The sequence below is a fragment of the Cygnus olor genome, chromosome 14 (genome assembly GCF_009769625.2).
Source record: "Cygnus olor isolate bCygOlo1 chromosome 14, bCygOlo1.pri.v2, whole genome shotgun sequence".
Lineage (NCBI taxonomy): Eukaryota > Metazoa > Chordata > Aves > Anseriformes > Anatidae > Cygnus > Cygnus olor.
This window is the reverse complement of record NC_049182.1, coordinates 19166071-19184134: the sequence shown is the minus strand read 5'-3', so window position 1 is coordinate 19184134 and position 18064 is coordinate 19166071. Positions and strand designations below refer to the sequence as shown.

At 38.6% G+C, this 18064-nt stretch overlaps 1 protein-coding gene across 3 annotated transcripts in view; it reads right to left on the bottom strand.

Moving 5' to 3' along the window:
• ATP10B (ATPase phospholipid transporting 10B (putative)) overlaps nucleotides 1-18064 on the bottom strand; it is a 58159-nt gene that overhangs the window by 6015 nt on the left and 34080 nt on the right. For all 3 annotated transcript variants that reach the window (XM_040573651.1, XM_040573650.1, XM_040573652.1), the window contains 11 exons: nucleotides 12755-12934; nucleotides 11600-12185; nucleotides 10955-11061; nucleotides 10129-10255; nucleotides 8446-8630; nucleotides 4539-4851; nucleotides 3248-3324; nucleotides 2733-2858; nucleotides 1181-1381; nucleotides 304-384; nucleotides 87-191 (listed from right to left, as the gene is read on the bottom strand). In XM_040573651.1, the coding sequence (XP_040429585.1) occupies nucleotides 87-191; nucleotides 304-384; nucleotides 1181-1381; nucleotides 2733-2858; nucleotides 3248-3324; nucleotides 4539-4851; nucleotides 8446-8630; nucleotides 10129-10255; nucleotides 10955-11061; nucleotides 11600-12185; nucleotides 12755-12934 (2088 nt within the window). The remainder of the gene's footprint in view (nucleotides 1-86; nucleotides 192-303; nucleotides 385-1180; nucleotides 1382-2732; nucleotides 2859-3247; nucleotides 3325-4538; nucleotides 4852-8445; nucleotides 8631-10128; nucleotides 10256-10954; nucleotides 11062-11599; nucleotides 12186-12754; nucleotides 12935-18064) is intronic.

Here is an 18064-nt window from a genome sequence, read left to right as displayed (position 1 = left end):
ACTCTATGGCTATATGGTATGGCTATATGGTATTTTATGTGCAGAAAAGAAAAAAGTTATGTGAATGGGACAGACAAAACACATACCCATGTTTTAATTTCTAGAGCCTGGTGCAAGAGGATGGTCAGGAGGGAAATGGTATTGATGGGGTTTCCAAAGGAAAACACATCTATATCGGAGTCCTTGTACATCTAGAAAACAGGCAGATAGACTGTGATGAACCTTGACCACTCAGAAGTGATTTTTTTTCTACTTTTTTAAAGAGGATTGGAGAATGAGAATATGAATGACCCCCGTACTTACCAAATAGGGGACAAAGAAGCAAATAAGACTCTGATAGAAGGCGTCCAACATTGTAATAATGAACGTTGACAGCTTGTATATCTGTAGGAGTTTACAGATAACAGTCATTATGATGGCACACACATCTCTGATCTGTCCTGCACATATATTTGTTGTTTGTTTTTCTTCTGCTCAGACTACTCATTATAGCTAACTAGCCTCTCTTCACGAACAAAAGCCCCTTGAACAGCTGATTTAGAACACTTATCCCAGAACAGGCATGTGTTAACTAAAGACAGTAAGATTTCTGGGAAGATTAGCCCACTAGCTAGGGATTGTAAAGCTCAATGTCACAAATGCCTCTGTCCATACCCGAAGGACCTCATTCCTCAGATTCTTTTTCAAACACAGATCTTCCTGGGGCTAACAGGGTTGGGCAAAATTCTTTTCTTTTAAGGTTCTTTTTTTCAGTAAAAAAAACTTATCCAGAGACCTGTGATACCACAGCTCTGGTGGAGGAGAAACATTACAGGAGTGACAGAAGGGTGGGCTCCTGTCGTTTCAATGCAGACATAATGCCAAAGCAGCAACAATGACTTCTTCAAAATGATAAAGAACATATATGTGAGGTTCAAGAGCTCCTCCTAAGAAAAGGGATGGGAAGTCCTACAGAGAATCCTCTAATTCTGCACTCCTTTGACTAGATTTTTCAAAACGTGACTAAACATGATGTGAACAAAAACAATTAAACCTTCTTTTTGTGGACATCAGCAAACTAGAAACCGTAAATAGATCATTTGGTTTCAGGTGAGTCTGAAACTCTTCTCTTCCCTCCCTCCTCACAAACCCAAATACCGTGGGGTCTTACCAAGCAGTTACTTCAGCAGTTAAGACATACCTCTGAATTTTGCCCATTCTTGTACAACTCAGGCAAACCCAGAAGTGTTTCTGCAGAAACATCTCTATCCAGGATTCCAAAGACCAGAGGTGGCATTGAGGTGAAGAAAAGATTGAAAAAAATCATCTGCCAATAATCTATCATTGTGTTGCCTGAGAACCCACAGAAGAACTGGTACCAGAAGAGCAGGTTGACGTAGCTCTGTGGGAGAAGCAAATACAAACCCAGTGTTGTGTTACAGGCTGAACTGTCATTCCCCATATGTGCAAAAGCACATCCCTCATGCTGATGTGATCTCTCTTTGGGTTGTGCAGGCTGTGGAACCACACGTTTCCTGTGGCTTCTCCTTTATATCCTCTTCCCTCCTTCACCGCATCGTTCCCTATTATGAAAGCTGATGTGGACCCTTCAGTTTGCAATGCATAGATAGTTTGTGATTCCCATAGTTTCATCTAAGAAATTTCTGCAGTACATTGGTTATTGACACAGTTTCCCAAGAATTCCTTATTTTGGTTAAAGGTACTTTCAGTAGACATCTCGGCATGTTGTTCCATAAAGCAGTATATCTTAAGGGACGGCTTCACACTGATCCACTGTGATACAGCTGCATAAAAACTCTTAGGTTACTTTAAGAAAATATAACAGAATAAGTAAACAAATTGTTCACAGCTCTGAGCAGCAGATTTTAAAATCCTTTTACAGGTTTGCTGTCAGTGTGGAATCAAAGGCCTCCTGCTCCCTAATGGTACCAGGGAGATAATAGAACAGTGGCACCCCAGTCTGGAGAGCTATTTCATATTGCAAATAAATATTCTTTGAACTCTGAAAGGATGCCCAGTTAGTAAAAAGAAAAAGAAAAGTTTCAATTTCTATTACAAATGTTAACACAGATAAGACATAATCCTTATTCAAAATTATATAAAAATATAAAATACGGATACTTTGAATTCTAAGTAAATAGTCTTTCATGCTCTGAGTATATTTCATGTCAAATTGACTTGTTTGCACAGTCTTGCAGACACTACTGCTATCAGTTTTATCCACTTTACGTTATTCTTCAATGCATATGCTCATTTGCATATACATTACATTTTTAATAAAAACGCCAGATATGACTGCATCATTGATTGCAAGTGGCTCCTATCAAATCAAATGCAAAAAAGCAGGTTTCACTGGCAACCATTTCTTTGTGTGGAGTTGTCTTCTGTATTCTAGCACTAATAATCTGATGCTTCTAATACAAATTTTATTTTGAGACTCATGGGTATTATTAACAAAGTTTCTTGAACAACCATATAAAAAGTTACTAAACCTTCAGTCCCTTTTCCCTCCAGGATAATGCTATTTCAAAAGATGTTTAGATCCCATATTTTCCTCAGTGCTTTATGCAGTGCATTACTAAGAAGGAGGTAGCAAACTTGCAAAGTGCAGAAACAGGAATTGCAGTTTCTTAAAAAAGTAAGAGAGCATAGGAAACAAAACTCAGAAAAAAAACCTGTCCTGTATTTAGCTCTTACTAGGATGTAAGCTTCCATAATTTTAATCATCTTACCACGTTTTTGTAGAAAAAGTATATCACCATCTTTGCCAGGCGAGTGTAACACCAATGTCCATGGACGAGAAGTAGTTTTTTGAGATGCTTAAATCGGGATACTGCAAAGTCACTAGCCATCACAGCCTTCAGTAAAAAGAACAGAAGTTACTTTACAATTTCTTTTTCCCCACTTAGTATGATGGAATTTGAACATGGACATTGAAACAATTTTCTACTATTGCATATTGTAGGGAAAAAAAAAGAAGCTTTCTACAGTGGACAGACATCTTTTTCCATACTTATGAGCAAACACTCATTTGTCCACGCATGCTAATTGTTGGGTCAAACACTCCTTTTTGGCTGGTCCCCTAATTATGGGGATAATATTCTTTTCTCTGCATATTCTTTTGTGACAGTAATGATGCCAACCTGCCTCTTTAAGGTGACACTCAGGCTATACAGCTGCTATGAAACTTATTAAGCAGCAAGAAATCATGTGACAAAAGAGGAGTGGAAGTAAACTGAAATGATACCTGCATGCCTTCTTGGCCAGATATTCCAATCCCAACATCAGCTGCTTGAATCATACTTACATCATTTGCACCATCACCTAGAAATGGGAAGACAGAAATGAACAATAAAGATGCAAGAAAGGGTGGTTAACATGCCTATACTAGAACTAAAAAAAAAAAATAATAAAAGAATATGCAGCTGTGCTGTTAAGCATGGGCTATTCTGCTGTACCATGCACCTCAGTTAGGGTAACTGATAGTCAGCATTGAGCAACCATGACCTCTAGGCTCTGATCTTGGTTGGAACATCCTCCTTCTCAGAAGACCTGGATCCACCACTAAGCCTGGCATTGGGATCAGCTGGCTGGTGGCATGGACACCCCAACACCATCCACATCTGCACTATTTTGTACATTTCTGCTCTGTCAACTTCATATGCTCAACAACGTGCTTTGCAGAACCCTACTTCACTGAACTCTCCGAATTATATGATAAATTTTACTGCAATTGACAATGTAGCAAGCAAATTTTAGGAGTTATTCTGCTCCTTTCAACTTTTAGCAACATGTTGAATAAATAACAAAATTTCCATGGAAAGAACGATCACGGCTGCCTGCAACATGGAGACTGTGAATTAGGTTAACTGGTAAAGCAAAAGAAATGAAGCAGAAGGCTGTGAGTTTATGTTTTCAACTCTGAGGCAAAGCGAGAAATTTAATACATCAGACTCTTCTGATATGCCTTGTTTGGTCCACATAGACGTATTTTTTAGTTTTAAATAACAAAAATCAATTCTGCAAGGATTTTACTGGGATTGCTTAACAACAGTGAGCTGGAAACTCAAAGCATTTCACATTATTTGGAGGTAAAAAGCAAAGGAGCTGGTGCTTAATGCTACTCTGGGGATAACTCTGGTTCCACCAGTTGGGAAAATCTGACAGGAAAAGGGCTTTATGAAAGCACAGAACAGTAAGTACTATCGACTGCTTTCCTTCCCTAAGTGAGGGGATTCCAGAGGGAACACGTACGTGTGTTTGTACTTGTGTGCTTGAAAGGGACTACTGGGAGATACTGAATGTGGAGCGTCTTCATCTTATTTAAATGGGGGGCAGACTTGCTCACTGAAAGCTGAAGGAGGACTTTCATATGGCTGTTGGTTAGGAAAGACTATTCAATGCTAGTTTTTCACTGTATGTATCTAAGAGGAGGTGTAATAAATAGCTCATACAATGTATATATTCCGAACATTTTTAAAACTCACATTGAAAGAGCCTACTGCCTATTTCTCCTGTAAAATTCAAAAGAGAGGTACCTATCGACAGGGTCATCACTTTTAGCTGCCTCCGAACAAGCTTGACCACCATGCTCTTCTGGAGGGGGGTGGAACGGCAGCACAGCACCGAGCGGCAGTGCCTCGTCAGCTCCAGGAACTTCTCCTCCAGGCCCCCCTGGAAGATGACACTCAGCGTTCTGCCATCAATCACCAGTCCAAACTCAGGACTGGGCACCTCACAGGCTGATAAAGATGTTGGGATAAAGTCAAAAAATTTCCTCCGTGGTTTTTCAACCTCGTAATTCTTTCTCACTTCTTCCAAGGTTAAATTCAAGAGTGATTCGCAAGTTTCCTGTGAGAAAACATAAGTGGTTCTAGAAATAGTTATCTCCATCTCCCTTTACAGCACAGCACCTTACAAAGTGTATGTTTGTATAATCATGCCAGTGGGTTGAAGCCTATCAGATGAACATTGGGGAAAACTGACTGAGAAAGACACTAATTCGTCAGACTGGAGATTATTTCAATGACGACATCAAATCCTTCAGTGAAAACAACGCACATTTTATCAGCTAGTTAACTGCAATAAGAAATTATTTCAAAGAAAAAAAAAGCCTCACTTCAGGAGGATATACTTGTATTTGCAGTGCTGAGAGTTCAGAAGGAAAAAAAAACAACTTTTTTGCTAAAGGACATTTTAAAAACTACCTCTGATGTGAATGATGTGAGATATTCCAGCCTTTGCTTCCCTTGGAAATAAATTATGGTAGAGAAACAAGAGGTTCAGATTTCCAGAATTACTCAGTAACTTTGACAGTTTGGCCTTTTCTAGGTCATAAATCAGGTGTGTGTCACAGGGACACAACTAAAGCTTCATATTGCCCAGCTCAGTGCTTCAAACACACGCTAAACCTTTCCTTATTAGCAAATTTGCCTCACTTTGGATGAAAGTCACCTTAGTATCACACAGAGGTTTAAGAGGGGCACTTTTACCTCTCCCATACAGATCTCCTAAATTGGCACACCACTATCAAACAAAACCCAGAATGATCTAAAAGTTATTTTGCTGCCTGTTTGTACTAAAAGTCCTCTTTCTGTAGCATGGCACTGAATACCTGAGGAGCTAATCACTCCTTTTTCTACCTTTTCTGTCAGCCTTATTGAGTGATGATTCAGTTCTGAAATGTTATTTTCACATTATGTTGCATAAGGTACATGTGTAGGATGTTTGCAAGATTTAAATTACACTCCAGTGGGAGGTTCTGGAATCAAATGTACCTCTGACACCTAATAGAAAGCTGCATCAAGCCTGCACACTGAAAACCTCCAAAAAATATTGAAGCAGCAACATCTTTCTGTGAACAAAACAAAAATTGTATTGGAAATTCCAGACTTGCATTTTTAAATGAATCCCTCCAAACTACCTACTTGTGTTGCCTCTTTCTGGAAGGTACGTAATTTCCAGCACTTCAATAAGCTGCTGGGCTCAGGGGTGGAAAGAGAGTCTTTTCCCACTGAAGCCAGCCACCATAGTTCCCTAACTGCTGCCCTTACAGTTGTTTCCTCCTGTTTTTGAGCTTCACCTATTCCTCAGCACTGGAAGAGGTTGGGTAAAAATATTGGGGATGGAAGAAAAGATTGGGATTTCTTAATACGGTGCTGAAAATTGAATTGGACAGCAAAATGAAAAACAGGCAAAGACACTAAAATATTTCAATGACTTGAATTAAGAACTGTCCCATGCTCAGTACGTGGCCATGAGTGAAGATGAACATCTGACAAAAAGCAAACTTAACCATAGGTGCAAAGAAACATTGTGGTATTTCCCACCTGGATTCACTTCATTAGCTATTACCCTTTATTAACCCTCTGTCAAAGGCTTTATCCTTTGATGGATATTTAGTTTAAGGGTTAACTTTGTCAAAATTAATGGGCTTTTGTGAAAGGAGAAACCCTTTGTATTATTTGTTTTCCCTCACTGCAGCCACTTGGGGACTCTTCACAACCAGTGTCCTTGGCTTCACTTTGAAAGGGAGGGAGCTAAACGGCATTGAAATATAAAGCTAATGCCCACCAAACGACATACATTCACACAAGCACCTATATGCGCACTGTGTGCACCTGAGTCCAGACTGACGGCCACATAGGGTGCTGTAGGTGAGCACATCTGCCTGTGTTTCCTGGAGTCAAGGTGGTCCTGCCTGTAGCATCACTTCTCTGACAGGAACCATCTTCTAATTTCCATCCTAAATATATTCATTCTGCCTCCCGTTAAAGCAGATATGCGTATCGAATGAAATTACACATCGAAGCAAGGAATGTATTCCGTGCCAAATTCCATATCATCTTTGCATGTTTCCCTATTTCCGTGACATTAAAAGAGAGAGACATTTGCATAGCATATTATTCCTGTTTGGAGAACTACTAGCTGCAGACAAAATAAGCTAGAAAGTAGGCCATCTGACTACTCTATACCACTGCCTATCAAAAGAAAAACAGTCAGTATTTTAACACTACTTAATTAATCCTCACAACAGTTTTATAGAGAAACACAAGCTTGTAATGGGGAGAAAAATGGAGGCAACTGAGACAAGTGACTTGCCTAGCCCCAAAAAGAGGCCCAGCCTTCCCCGCTCAACCTCCCATCTACCTACAGAAAGGCCCTTCTCATGACAGTTCCCATTACTGCTGAGTACAGGTCACAAGTGTACGCTGCAAAAAGAGAACAGAGCAGCACCCTGGTGACCTCAGGGCCACTTGGGGCTGTACAGTAAGATGGCACTGACAACAAAACAAAAAAGAGGACAGCTCAGCTGGCATTTTGGACATTAGAAATGATCAGGCATGTTGACTTCTTTCAAATGGGTTGAGCTGTAATGCCTGAACGTGCACTTCCCTAAAACTGTCTCTCAAAGTCATCTGCACTGCCAGGATGCCTGGAGCAATGGCATGTGAAGCTGTTTGCTCCAGCGGACATTCCACTTTCTGAGAGCAAGGCATGGTTTCCCTGGTACCACGTTGCTTCACAGTCTGCAAAAGCCAATGTTGCTTTTTTAAAGCTTTTTTGCCTTCGCCATCCTTAATGGCATTTACCTTCTTTGAAAGTTTTTTTCTCCCGTCTGTTCAGATGGTTTCAGGAATAGCCATGGATTGCACCACAGATTGTTCACTGAATTTTGTGAGTCACAGGAGCTGACAGAGATGCCCCTCAAGTGATTATTTTCATTTTGGAGTATGTTTGCCTTATCTACCACCTGACCTTCTTGTTGCCTACAGAAATTCAGGGAATATCTGTGCACATCTACCACTATGTAGGCCACCATGCAGTGTCAAGAATGTGACTGCATTTTTAACCAGCCCACAGGAGCTATATTTAGGTTTCTGAGAAGGTGAAATGCTGCTTACACAAAAAGACACCAGGTTAAATTGTTCACACTAATAAATTTCTGATTAAGCCTAATCCTATTTGGGAACATGCAACTAGAAAGCTCTGAATTTAATTAAATCTACACCTGCATTTTATTCCAGACTGACCCATATAATACTTTCCAAATGTCTTCCTACAGATATCACCCGGATTTACAATACCACTGTAACTGAAATTTCCATTGCAAGTGAAAAAGCCATATACCAATATTATTAAGGAATCAGGCATATAAACTGCATATTATCTTTTTCCTCAAGCTCACCAGTTAGGTCATTTAAAAAAAAAAGTTTATTTTTATTTGGAAACTTGTATTTTAATTGAATAAAATTCTACATAACTGTCTTGTGTTCAAATTCATCCTGTTACATGTGGTCTAAAGAATTTATGGCCTAACGTTGCTATGTGAACATCTGGTTAGCTATGTCTTGTGGTGAATGCAGCCTAAAGCAAATCAGTGTCAAGCTGAAAGCTGTGAAGAAAGGGAAAGACAGAAAATTCTGTGCATCCCCCTATACTCACCTTATTTTCTGTGTTTATGGTGAAGACAGTGTCCCTTTGGTTCAGGAGTTTACAGGAATATGCAAGGTTAACTGCTGTTTCCTGTTTGTCTCCTGTCAACACCCAGATCTGTATCCCAGCTTCTCGAAGAGCTGCGATAGTGTCAGGCACTCCATCTTGCAGCCGATCTTCAATCCCTGTTGCCCCTGGGCAAACAGGAAAAGACAACGTGAACTAGTTTTCTTTCATTTGGAAATATTTGGAAATCATCTTGCCAGTTCTTTTTTTTTTTTTTTTTTAAGAAAAGGTCTTTGACTTCCAATCATGAGCTTATCAAGAATTGTGCCAACGTATTGTCCAGCAGATAAACACATGGGCACAAAATCTGCATTTGGATTAAGACCTAAATCTGTCATCAATCAAATTCTGACTCTTCATTTTCCTTGATGCTAGAACAATGCATTTCATTTCTCCCTAATAATCCAAAATGACAATGTACTGGCAGAGGAATTATACCATATGCATTTTTAAAGTACTGCATCAAGCCCCATCAAAGCAACCAGAAAAGATGAACTTTGACTATTTAAATGAATGCTATCATATTGCCAAGTTAGATGCTTCGCTCATCAAAGGGAGAAGAAAAGATACAGGAAGCATTCTTTTTTAAAATGTGCCAACTTAGAAACAGATGGACGTAAGTCACCACCTGAATGTTATAATACTCCTTATCTCTTCCACTAGAGGTCAGTTTGAAGATGCTGTAAATGTGGTACATTAGAGATAGATATTGATTTAAGCTAAAATAACAGTTTTTGTGAAATGAAGTATGAATGCACACAGTGCCTTAAGAGTTGGCAAAGACAACATTCTAACAAGATCTATGTTATTTCTTATATGCTTGTGCTTATGGTATTTACTGTTATTACTCTAATTTTTTAAATCATTCCATAGATTATGAGAAACCATAACGCTAATAGCTTGCAATCACAGAAATTCAGGATAACAAAATATGGGCACAGATTGTATTCACAGAAAGATGAGAATGGGATGACTGAAAAACAAAGTCTTAAATACCAAAACATTTTGAAACAAAATAGAAAAGAAAGCACTGAAGCCCTCTGTAATTTAACAGAATAGTATTGTTAGATACTATGGTGATGGATGATGTGCAAGTACCAAAGAGGTAAGTTTTAACATGAAATATCAACCTCTTACAAAATACAGAAAGCAAACATGACAGTGTAACAGGAGCAGGAATTCACTAGCAAGAATGAGGACAACAATTGTAGTTACTGCTTTTTATAATACAGTTCTATAACAGAAATTCCCTTGGAATTTGTGCTCAAAATTGAAGTGAATATATACTGTTTTATGGGTTTATCTGAGGACGCAGATATGTGACTGAATTATGGGAACTCAGTATCTACCACGTCAGCTGAGCTGCAGTTAACAGCTGATGTACATGTTCTTTGCTCATGGCACACGAAAGTTTCAGTACACTTTTACAAAGTTACTGCTGCTCAAAATGCAACAGAAATTGTTTAAGCACCGTCATTGGACTGTGTACACTTGCCCTGAGATTTTCAAACCTCAGAGGAAGCCTTTTTGATATAATTTAATATAAGCTGTTGTCTGTCTGATTGCCAAGAATATCACAGGAGAGCAAGTGATACTTCATGCAATGACAATTCTTATTTTAGCTACCCAGCAAGGTGAGTTTGGTCTCCAGATGCTGTGCTGTCTCCATTAACAGGTCCTCTCTGTTGTCAATAGCAGCTTCTGCCTCTCGACGAAAATTGGCCCATTTTTGAAAGTCATCCTCATTCAAGACCTGCATAACATGATTTAAAAAGAGCTCTTTTTAAATTTAAATAAGAGGAGAAGAATGCCAACATTCTGGATCACAGAGGCTTAACTCCTATCTGGGTTGATAAAGTACTGTGTTGCCTTTAAAACAACAGAAACTTTTCCATGAGAAGACTGCAGGAGCTGGTAGCAATGAGAAAAGAGAGATGTGCCCTCCTGTTTGTGGAAGCTAGGAATTAAAAACATGGCCTATAGAAACTCTCAATCCCACAGCCTTTAGCTGGGAGTCTGTACTGGAGCACAGTTCCTGAAAGTTGCTCTGCAGGGTGTCTCACCACTTCTGCACTAAGGTATCAGGCTAAAATGCACTATCCCAGGCTGAAGGTAGGATTTTTGAAAGCTGAATGCAAAGCAAAACAGAAAGTTGGCTTTCTATGTCTTGCCTGAAATCACTGTAAAGAGAGCAAGCCAGAGCTGGCATAGGATAAACAGAAATCAATATTTTGAGGTTGATGAAGAACCCATCATTTGTTCAAACTGGATAAAAACTGCAGAAAGAGAGGAGAAAAGACTACAAAACAATCAAATAGAGGGATAGAAAGATGGTCTGTATCTGTCTTGTCCTCTGAAGTACAGAGGATTATAACCATTGCATTTTTTCCAATAAATATATTGATGTATATAGAGCAAAGCTGTAAACAACATTAGGGTAGTGCCCTCCTACCTTCTTAGCTATGCACAGAGTTCGGAGGCCATCTCGGGCATAGTAGTCCAGATGCTTCTGTGTTCTGTCTTTTATTCTTTTCCTTCTCCTCTCTGTGTAAGTGTCAGCTGTGAAATACAAGGGAAAGATTCTACATCTTAACCACAGATCACTTCAGACCTAATGACCTAAGATTAAAAAAGAATGGGCAACTGAGTGAGGATTCCACTGTAATAGCAATCTCTTTCAAAGCGTTCACTGTGTGTTGCATAAACTTCAGATTGGTAAAGGTTCTTGTTTCCTTTAAGATGATATTGCTTTTTCTTGTTATTGTTGTTGTTGCTGTTGTTTTTTAATGCTACAGCACTCTTGCTGACAAGCTGAAATACCATGGTCAGGCCCGTATGAAAGTATTACTGCAGAGTACACAACCCACATGGGTTAGTGCTGTCAGTGAATTTTAATTAGCCCATTCCTTATTCTCAGCACTACTCAGGTTAAACAAATACCTCAGTTCTGATCTGCAAGGATAACACTACGGAGAGCTTGTTCCTTATCTTTATACTCCTGATGCCTAGATATTATATTTCATGCAGAAGAGAGTACTGCAAACTTCTTGTGCCTCTTTGTAGGAGACACCACAGGAATAGCTCATTGGCTTATTACCTTTGCCAGAGTCTTCCAGCAAGTCCATTATAACAGAGTCAGCTCCTTTTGTGTAGACAATGACCTCCTTGGTTAGAGGGTGTCTCACCACTACAGACATCCTTTTCCTTACTGAGTCAAATCCCAAAGTGTAGAGGATATCAAAAGTCAAGAGTGTGCCTTGTGGCAACTGTACGGTCACCTGCTCAGGAGTCCGGGACACTAAAGTAAAACTGTATGCCTGTGCAGCATACACAAGTGCTGCCTCATCTGGGCTCTCAGCCTCGTAACAGAAGTCTGTTGGCAAAGAACCGTGAGTAACAGACTTAAAAACCTCATCCAAGGAAGCACTGCCAATATCTGTGCTGCCCTTGTCCTGGAGCCCAGCGCCCCTACTGCTGTCACAGCAGTCGTTGTCCTCGTCACAGCAATCCAACGCAGCAAGGTGCTCCCCGGTGTTCTTTGCACTGAAGCTAGCTCCTAGCTCTGAACTAGACTGAGATGATGAAAAAGACTGGCTGAGGCTTGCTAACTTCAGCCGATGAAATATCTGATGAATCTTCTCCAAGGTGATTCCTGAAGGTTTTATTGGTGGTGGGACTGTAACCTAGAAATATGAGAAAACCTTGGGTATAATATGGTTAAAAATAAATGAATGTGAGCTACAAGATACTTTCCAAAGCCTCAGTATTTTTCTTTTCTAAATGACAATAATAAAAAATGCAGAAATATTTTTTTCTCTTTAACTGTGTTAAGGGAATTCAGTAGAGGATTCATTGGAAAATTGGCATCCGAATTTGATGGTGATTTGTGTCTCTGTTTCTGAAACAGAGATGAAATCAAGGCCCTTGTAATTCTGATAATGGCCTGAGAGATCAGAGAAAACCCTGTATATTCAACATATTTCTTACAGTAAATGTATTATTAAATCTAAAAGGAAAAGCACAGATACTGTGGTAGCCATATCTATTCATCAAACATAAAGAGCCTTGTTAGGTAGGGATATATACAGGCAGTGAAACAGTAGACATTACATAAAAGATAAAAGAACTAGAGGAGAGCTCCGGTACAAAATCATTTCTCACCACCTCAGGTTTCCCTGAACAGTGCTCTGTGTTGTTATTGTAAGCATGATCAATTTCCTTTGAATACTTAGTTTAAACAAAGTAAGATTACCCTCTGTCTTGGCTCAGTAGCTGTGGAGACCACGACTGTATTGCAGATGGCAAGGGCAAGAAAAAAGTCAGTAAGGGATGTGGCAGTCTGCATATGCATAAAAGGAGAGAGATTTTCAGTCTGGAGTGCAGCTTCTCTCACTCTTCTCAGCAGCCTGCTGTCTGGAGTCACATCCTTTTCCTGTAAGAGAAATTAAGGAGAATTATTCTCATTTATAACTGTGCTCAAGGAAGAGCTCTCAACTCAATAGTCTTCTGTTGCCTCTTATTGAATTCACACCTAGAATTATGTAAGATAAATGCCTTTTGTACTTAACATCTGGGGAAAACAGATGTATTTCTAAAGGCTGCATAACTAGATTATTAGGAAGAAATGTACCTTGAAATAGAAGGAGATTTCAGAATTTTATTTCTTTTGAGATCTATCTCAAGAATAATCTATACTGTGTCCCCAAACTTTGAAACTGCTGACTAATGAATTAAAGGTCATTCCAGGTGGAAGTGGATTTGGGATCGCCCATTTCAGTGATGGAGCAGCAATGCTATTTCAACAGAGAATGCAGCTTTTGTTTATAGCTTGGTTACAACAAAAAAGTGTTTTCAGAATCATTTTGCTTTGTACCTGAAAGAGAAGCTGTCTCAAATTGCTCTTCCTCAGCTTTACAATAAACAGGTAAATGCATACGTTCTGCATTTGTTCCTGAAACAGTACTGTAATCTACTACCACACACTCTCTAATCAAATCTAAATTCACAAGCCAAACTACTTAACAATGTTACTTATCTACAATTTAATCTGATGTAGGGCTACGGAAATATGACTTTTAATGGAAATTTCATGTTAGCAGAATTAGGTTTGGATTTAATTCAGGGCCATATTTAACTAGAGCTTCTCAATTTAAAAGACATCTTCTGTGAGCCAACACTTTTGGATGCCTTCTTTAAGGAATTGCCATAGTGATTTAGCTGCTTTCTAGTTTATCTCAGCTACTACACTCTCCTCCTTCAATTTGGCACAGTTTTCTTAAGTTCCCTAAATATGCAACAGCTATCAATCAACCACCTTAATGGCTGTGCAGTGCTAAACTTAATATGTTATGTTGTAACTCCTGCTTGCTAACATGAATACTGGTTCTTAAATTATCCCAATAATTGAAAATAAATCTATTGCTCATTCTGCAGCACAGAACTCAGCTGAGTTTCAAAGATAGAACCAGATAATGCACTCTCTGCAACAGGAGGTTCTGGTTCCTCTGGCTCAGTGCTTTCATTCTTTTTTCTTTTGCATGTGGGCAAAAATTTTAAGTGCAGATGCAGTCCCTCCTCTAGCAAATTGACACATACTGAGGACAAGCCGTATTTTCAGGTATCTTCTCAGGCCTCTGAAAAGGAATCAGACACTGAAAAAGTAAAGTGGTCATTCTTTAGAAACCGTTTCACAATGTCTTACTGCAGCAGCTGATAGGTACCTGTGTGCCTGTTGCCTACTGTGCTCACTATTTAAAGCAGTCACAAATAGCTGAACTGGACAATTCCCATGCAGAACATATTATGTGCAGACATAACTCTCAAAACAGTGATGTTGGGAATTATATTAAATTCAAAACATTAACGATTAGAAATTCTCTGTTTGCCCAGCTATTCATATAATTTCCTCATGCACTGCCACAATTAGAATGAACCTCACCAACCACAAATTACTACACATGGATCTCAGCCTCTCCTATCCATCACCACCCCACTCAGTTTTGTTTGCACATATATATCCACAATATCTGCCTCTAACTTGTGCCAAAAATAACAACATAGGCATTCCATTTTAACTGAAACTTTCTGAACTCAAAATTTTCCTCTGGAAAAATGGAAAATTGTCAGGTCAATTGTGGTCTCAGAAACAAGTTTTAAATATAAAATAATACAGAAATCAATATTTTTCTCTCTTCTTTTCACATTCAGTGAAAGCAGGGCTGACTTGAATTTCCCTATTTCTCTAGTTTCAGCCTTACGGAATACCAGCAGATAAAAGAATTCAGACAAACAAGTCTGTTCATTGACCAGCCTGAATAAAACTGAATGAATAAAACAGAAAATGAAACAAAACAGCATTGATGATAATCAATTAAATTTACCATACTTTCAATGCTATGTCAGTAAAAAGCTGATGTTATAAAATGGCTACTGCAATTCAGTTGTTAAGATCTCTGTATTAGTTTGATAGCATTTCTTCTACTTGATGGTGCTAAAACCTGATGATAATAGGACAATTGAAATCTTATGAAATATTTCTAATAGCAGGGCACTGTTTATTACAATTATTAAGTCTAGAAGAAAATGTGCTGTCAAGATCTTACTTCATAAGAACATCTACAGGTATACAGAATAAATGCTAATGCCCTATCTTGTTCCAAAACTGATTATCATTTTATATTTTTCCTACTCTTTTAAATTTCCCTGAAGTCTTGCTGTCAACCATATCTCCGTTGTTTATAGGACATTATTTTAATTTTTCCTCTGAGAAGTTGCAGCAGCCACAACAAATCAAATTAATAAAGTCAACTGGCATTGTCTCATTTTGAGGTACCCAAAGAAACCAGTAAGGTGGCCAATGCCACCTTCAAGGCTCTGAAGTGACCTGGTGTTCTCTTCTTTGGCTGAAGGTTGTCCTCTAGAGGGCGAGACAGACAGGATAAAAATTGGTTTCCATTTTCATAAGAGGTGTGAAAGAACAGGTGAGTCTGTTCTTTTCCCTGTTGCATTAGATATATAGACATATCCTTCTCCCTCCAGATTTCTAATAAATGTTTATGAAAGGAATAAATCAGTCACTGTATTTTCTTTCTCAGACTCCTTCAGAGATTTCTGAAGTAAAGACTACACTGTTCTTCTGTCCTTTCCATTCCACATAAAACCTAAAACATACACAGACATTACACTTTTTTACGATACCAGCATAATACTATAGAACTTGTCAACAATTCTCAACTACAGACTTTGGTAATAGCGTGAATATGAGTTCAAACAGATTTGTCCAGCTCAGTCTAATTTTCTGAGTGTAACTGTTAATAGGTTGACCTCTATCCTTTTGTATTTGCATCTCAAGATAGCAAGATGAGTGCTAACACAAGTTAGGAATTTGCTTTTCCATTGTCCAAGACCTTGTCATGCTCTTTCCCACTGAACAGACTTTTACACTGAATTTTAGGGGGCTGTTGCTGGACACAGGATTCATCTTATCCTATGAACTGCATGAATGACATACAAGGAGGCTCCCCAAACTCTCAGGGATCACAAGGACTACAGACAAAAATATTGGAGGGGATAAAAACAGAAGGTAAACCCTAGGATTTAGGCTCTGCAGAAAACCTACACTATTTTTATTCCAGAAAAGAAAAGCAGTGCTATTTAGTTATTCTTGTAGGATCCGCAGTCTTCAGTTTAATTAACTTTATCAAATGCCATGAATTACCCATCATCCTCATCTCAGGCTCAGAGATGCACTGAGATGAACATGTTAATTAATAAAAGCTTTTTAAATTTCAGGAAAATATCAAAACTAGTCGAGCAGAGAATGCTCTCACAAACATGCAGGCTGAAATACATTTTGTAGCTGCGGAGCTTTCTAATTGCGGAACTGCTCAGAATACTGAGACAAAGTCTCAAACATGCTGATTTGCAGGCACAATCAATTACCACAGTACAAATGCACTTAAAATACCATATGCAACCTGGTTACCACTGATTTGCATAAGGTTGATTGACAAGAGAATTTTGTGATCACTGCACAGATAATGCTCCTTTAAAAACTGTTCACATATAAATTTGACATTAGTAAGTGATTATTGTTTGTTTGGCATAGTTATTTTCCAATTAAATTCTACATTTTGTAGGATACTATTAAGGTAACAGCCCTCCTTCTTTAAAATGCTTTCCTTGGCAACAGTTCTGATATGCAGGTGCTCACAGCAGATGCTGTACTAACCCTTACCCAAAAATCACTGTCTTCTCAGCAGTGCAAAGTTCTTCAATTTTCCCATTACCTGAGGCTACCAGTTTCCATGAGTAGCTTTCATGTGGCTGGCGCATTAACCCTTGGAAACTCAGCATTTATTAAGAAAAAAGCCAACAACAACAAACTGTGTAATCCCAACTGCTGGCCTTTGGCCTTTGTGTTGTTTATTGTAGAAAGCAGGGCATTGTGTTCTCTTGTGTTTTGATGATGAGAAGAAGCTGAGTCTCATGATTTCATAGTGAGTATCACATTTGACAATTGTTGACTGCCACTGAATACTTCAGTGCTTTTATTTAAACAGAGACATTCATCCAGAAGGGCTCTGCAAGCCTTAAATTAAGCAATATTAAATGTGTGAGTCAAGACACAAAAGATGGATTTTTAGTGAGAAACTTTTACTACTGAGATCCATTCAAGCCCACAATACTATCTGTATAACCATAGTTATACAGATGTTCCAGCTGTTCTTAGCAATGTACAAATGCATCAGAGAAGGTGATATAAATACCAAAGGACAGGAAACATATAGAGACAGATTTTTTTTTTTTTATCCCCATTTCATAAAAAGGAAATTGGTTTGGTAAATAAAGATACTACTGTGCATCATTTAAAAGGTATCAATATGCAGGACAATACACTGGGCAATACTTAAGTGTCTTCATTTTTACCAGGTCTTCACATTTGTCACAGAGGTTAAGCAATTTATTGGGATAGAGTGACAGCAGCTAAAGCTTTTTATTTCCAGGAGAGCAGCTTAACCTCCTTCTAAAAAGCAGATGTTTCATACTAGTTCCTCAGATGATGCTTTTACAGAGGGGAAACAAGCAAACAAACAAAGGAAAACATGGCATTTTGTTTCTGAAAGAAACTGAAGAGGCTTGGCAGAAAAAATATCACTGAGGAAACATATCTGGCAAGGAAGTCCTATATCACACTTCAAAAGTCAAGACCCATAAAACAAACAGAGAGGTTCTCAATATTCCATGAGGACTGGGCTGGAAAATGTGAGGACAACTGACAACCTCCCATATTCCAAGAACAGGAGGGACACTGACCAATATCTACTACAAAACAGAGAAACTGAATGAGACAAGTAGGATCTTAAAATTAACCTAAGCTTACATCAACCAAAAAAATGTCAGCAAGTCAAAAACTCTGCCAAGAAGAACAACTGCAGAAAATAAAGTTCTGAGAATCCTCTATTTATTAGAATTTCTTACAATGAAGATTTGGAAGGGTTTTTTCCAGGCATTTAATTTTAATTGTAATTCTGATTTTGAAAGTGTTTGACCTCCTGGAGTG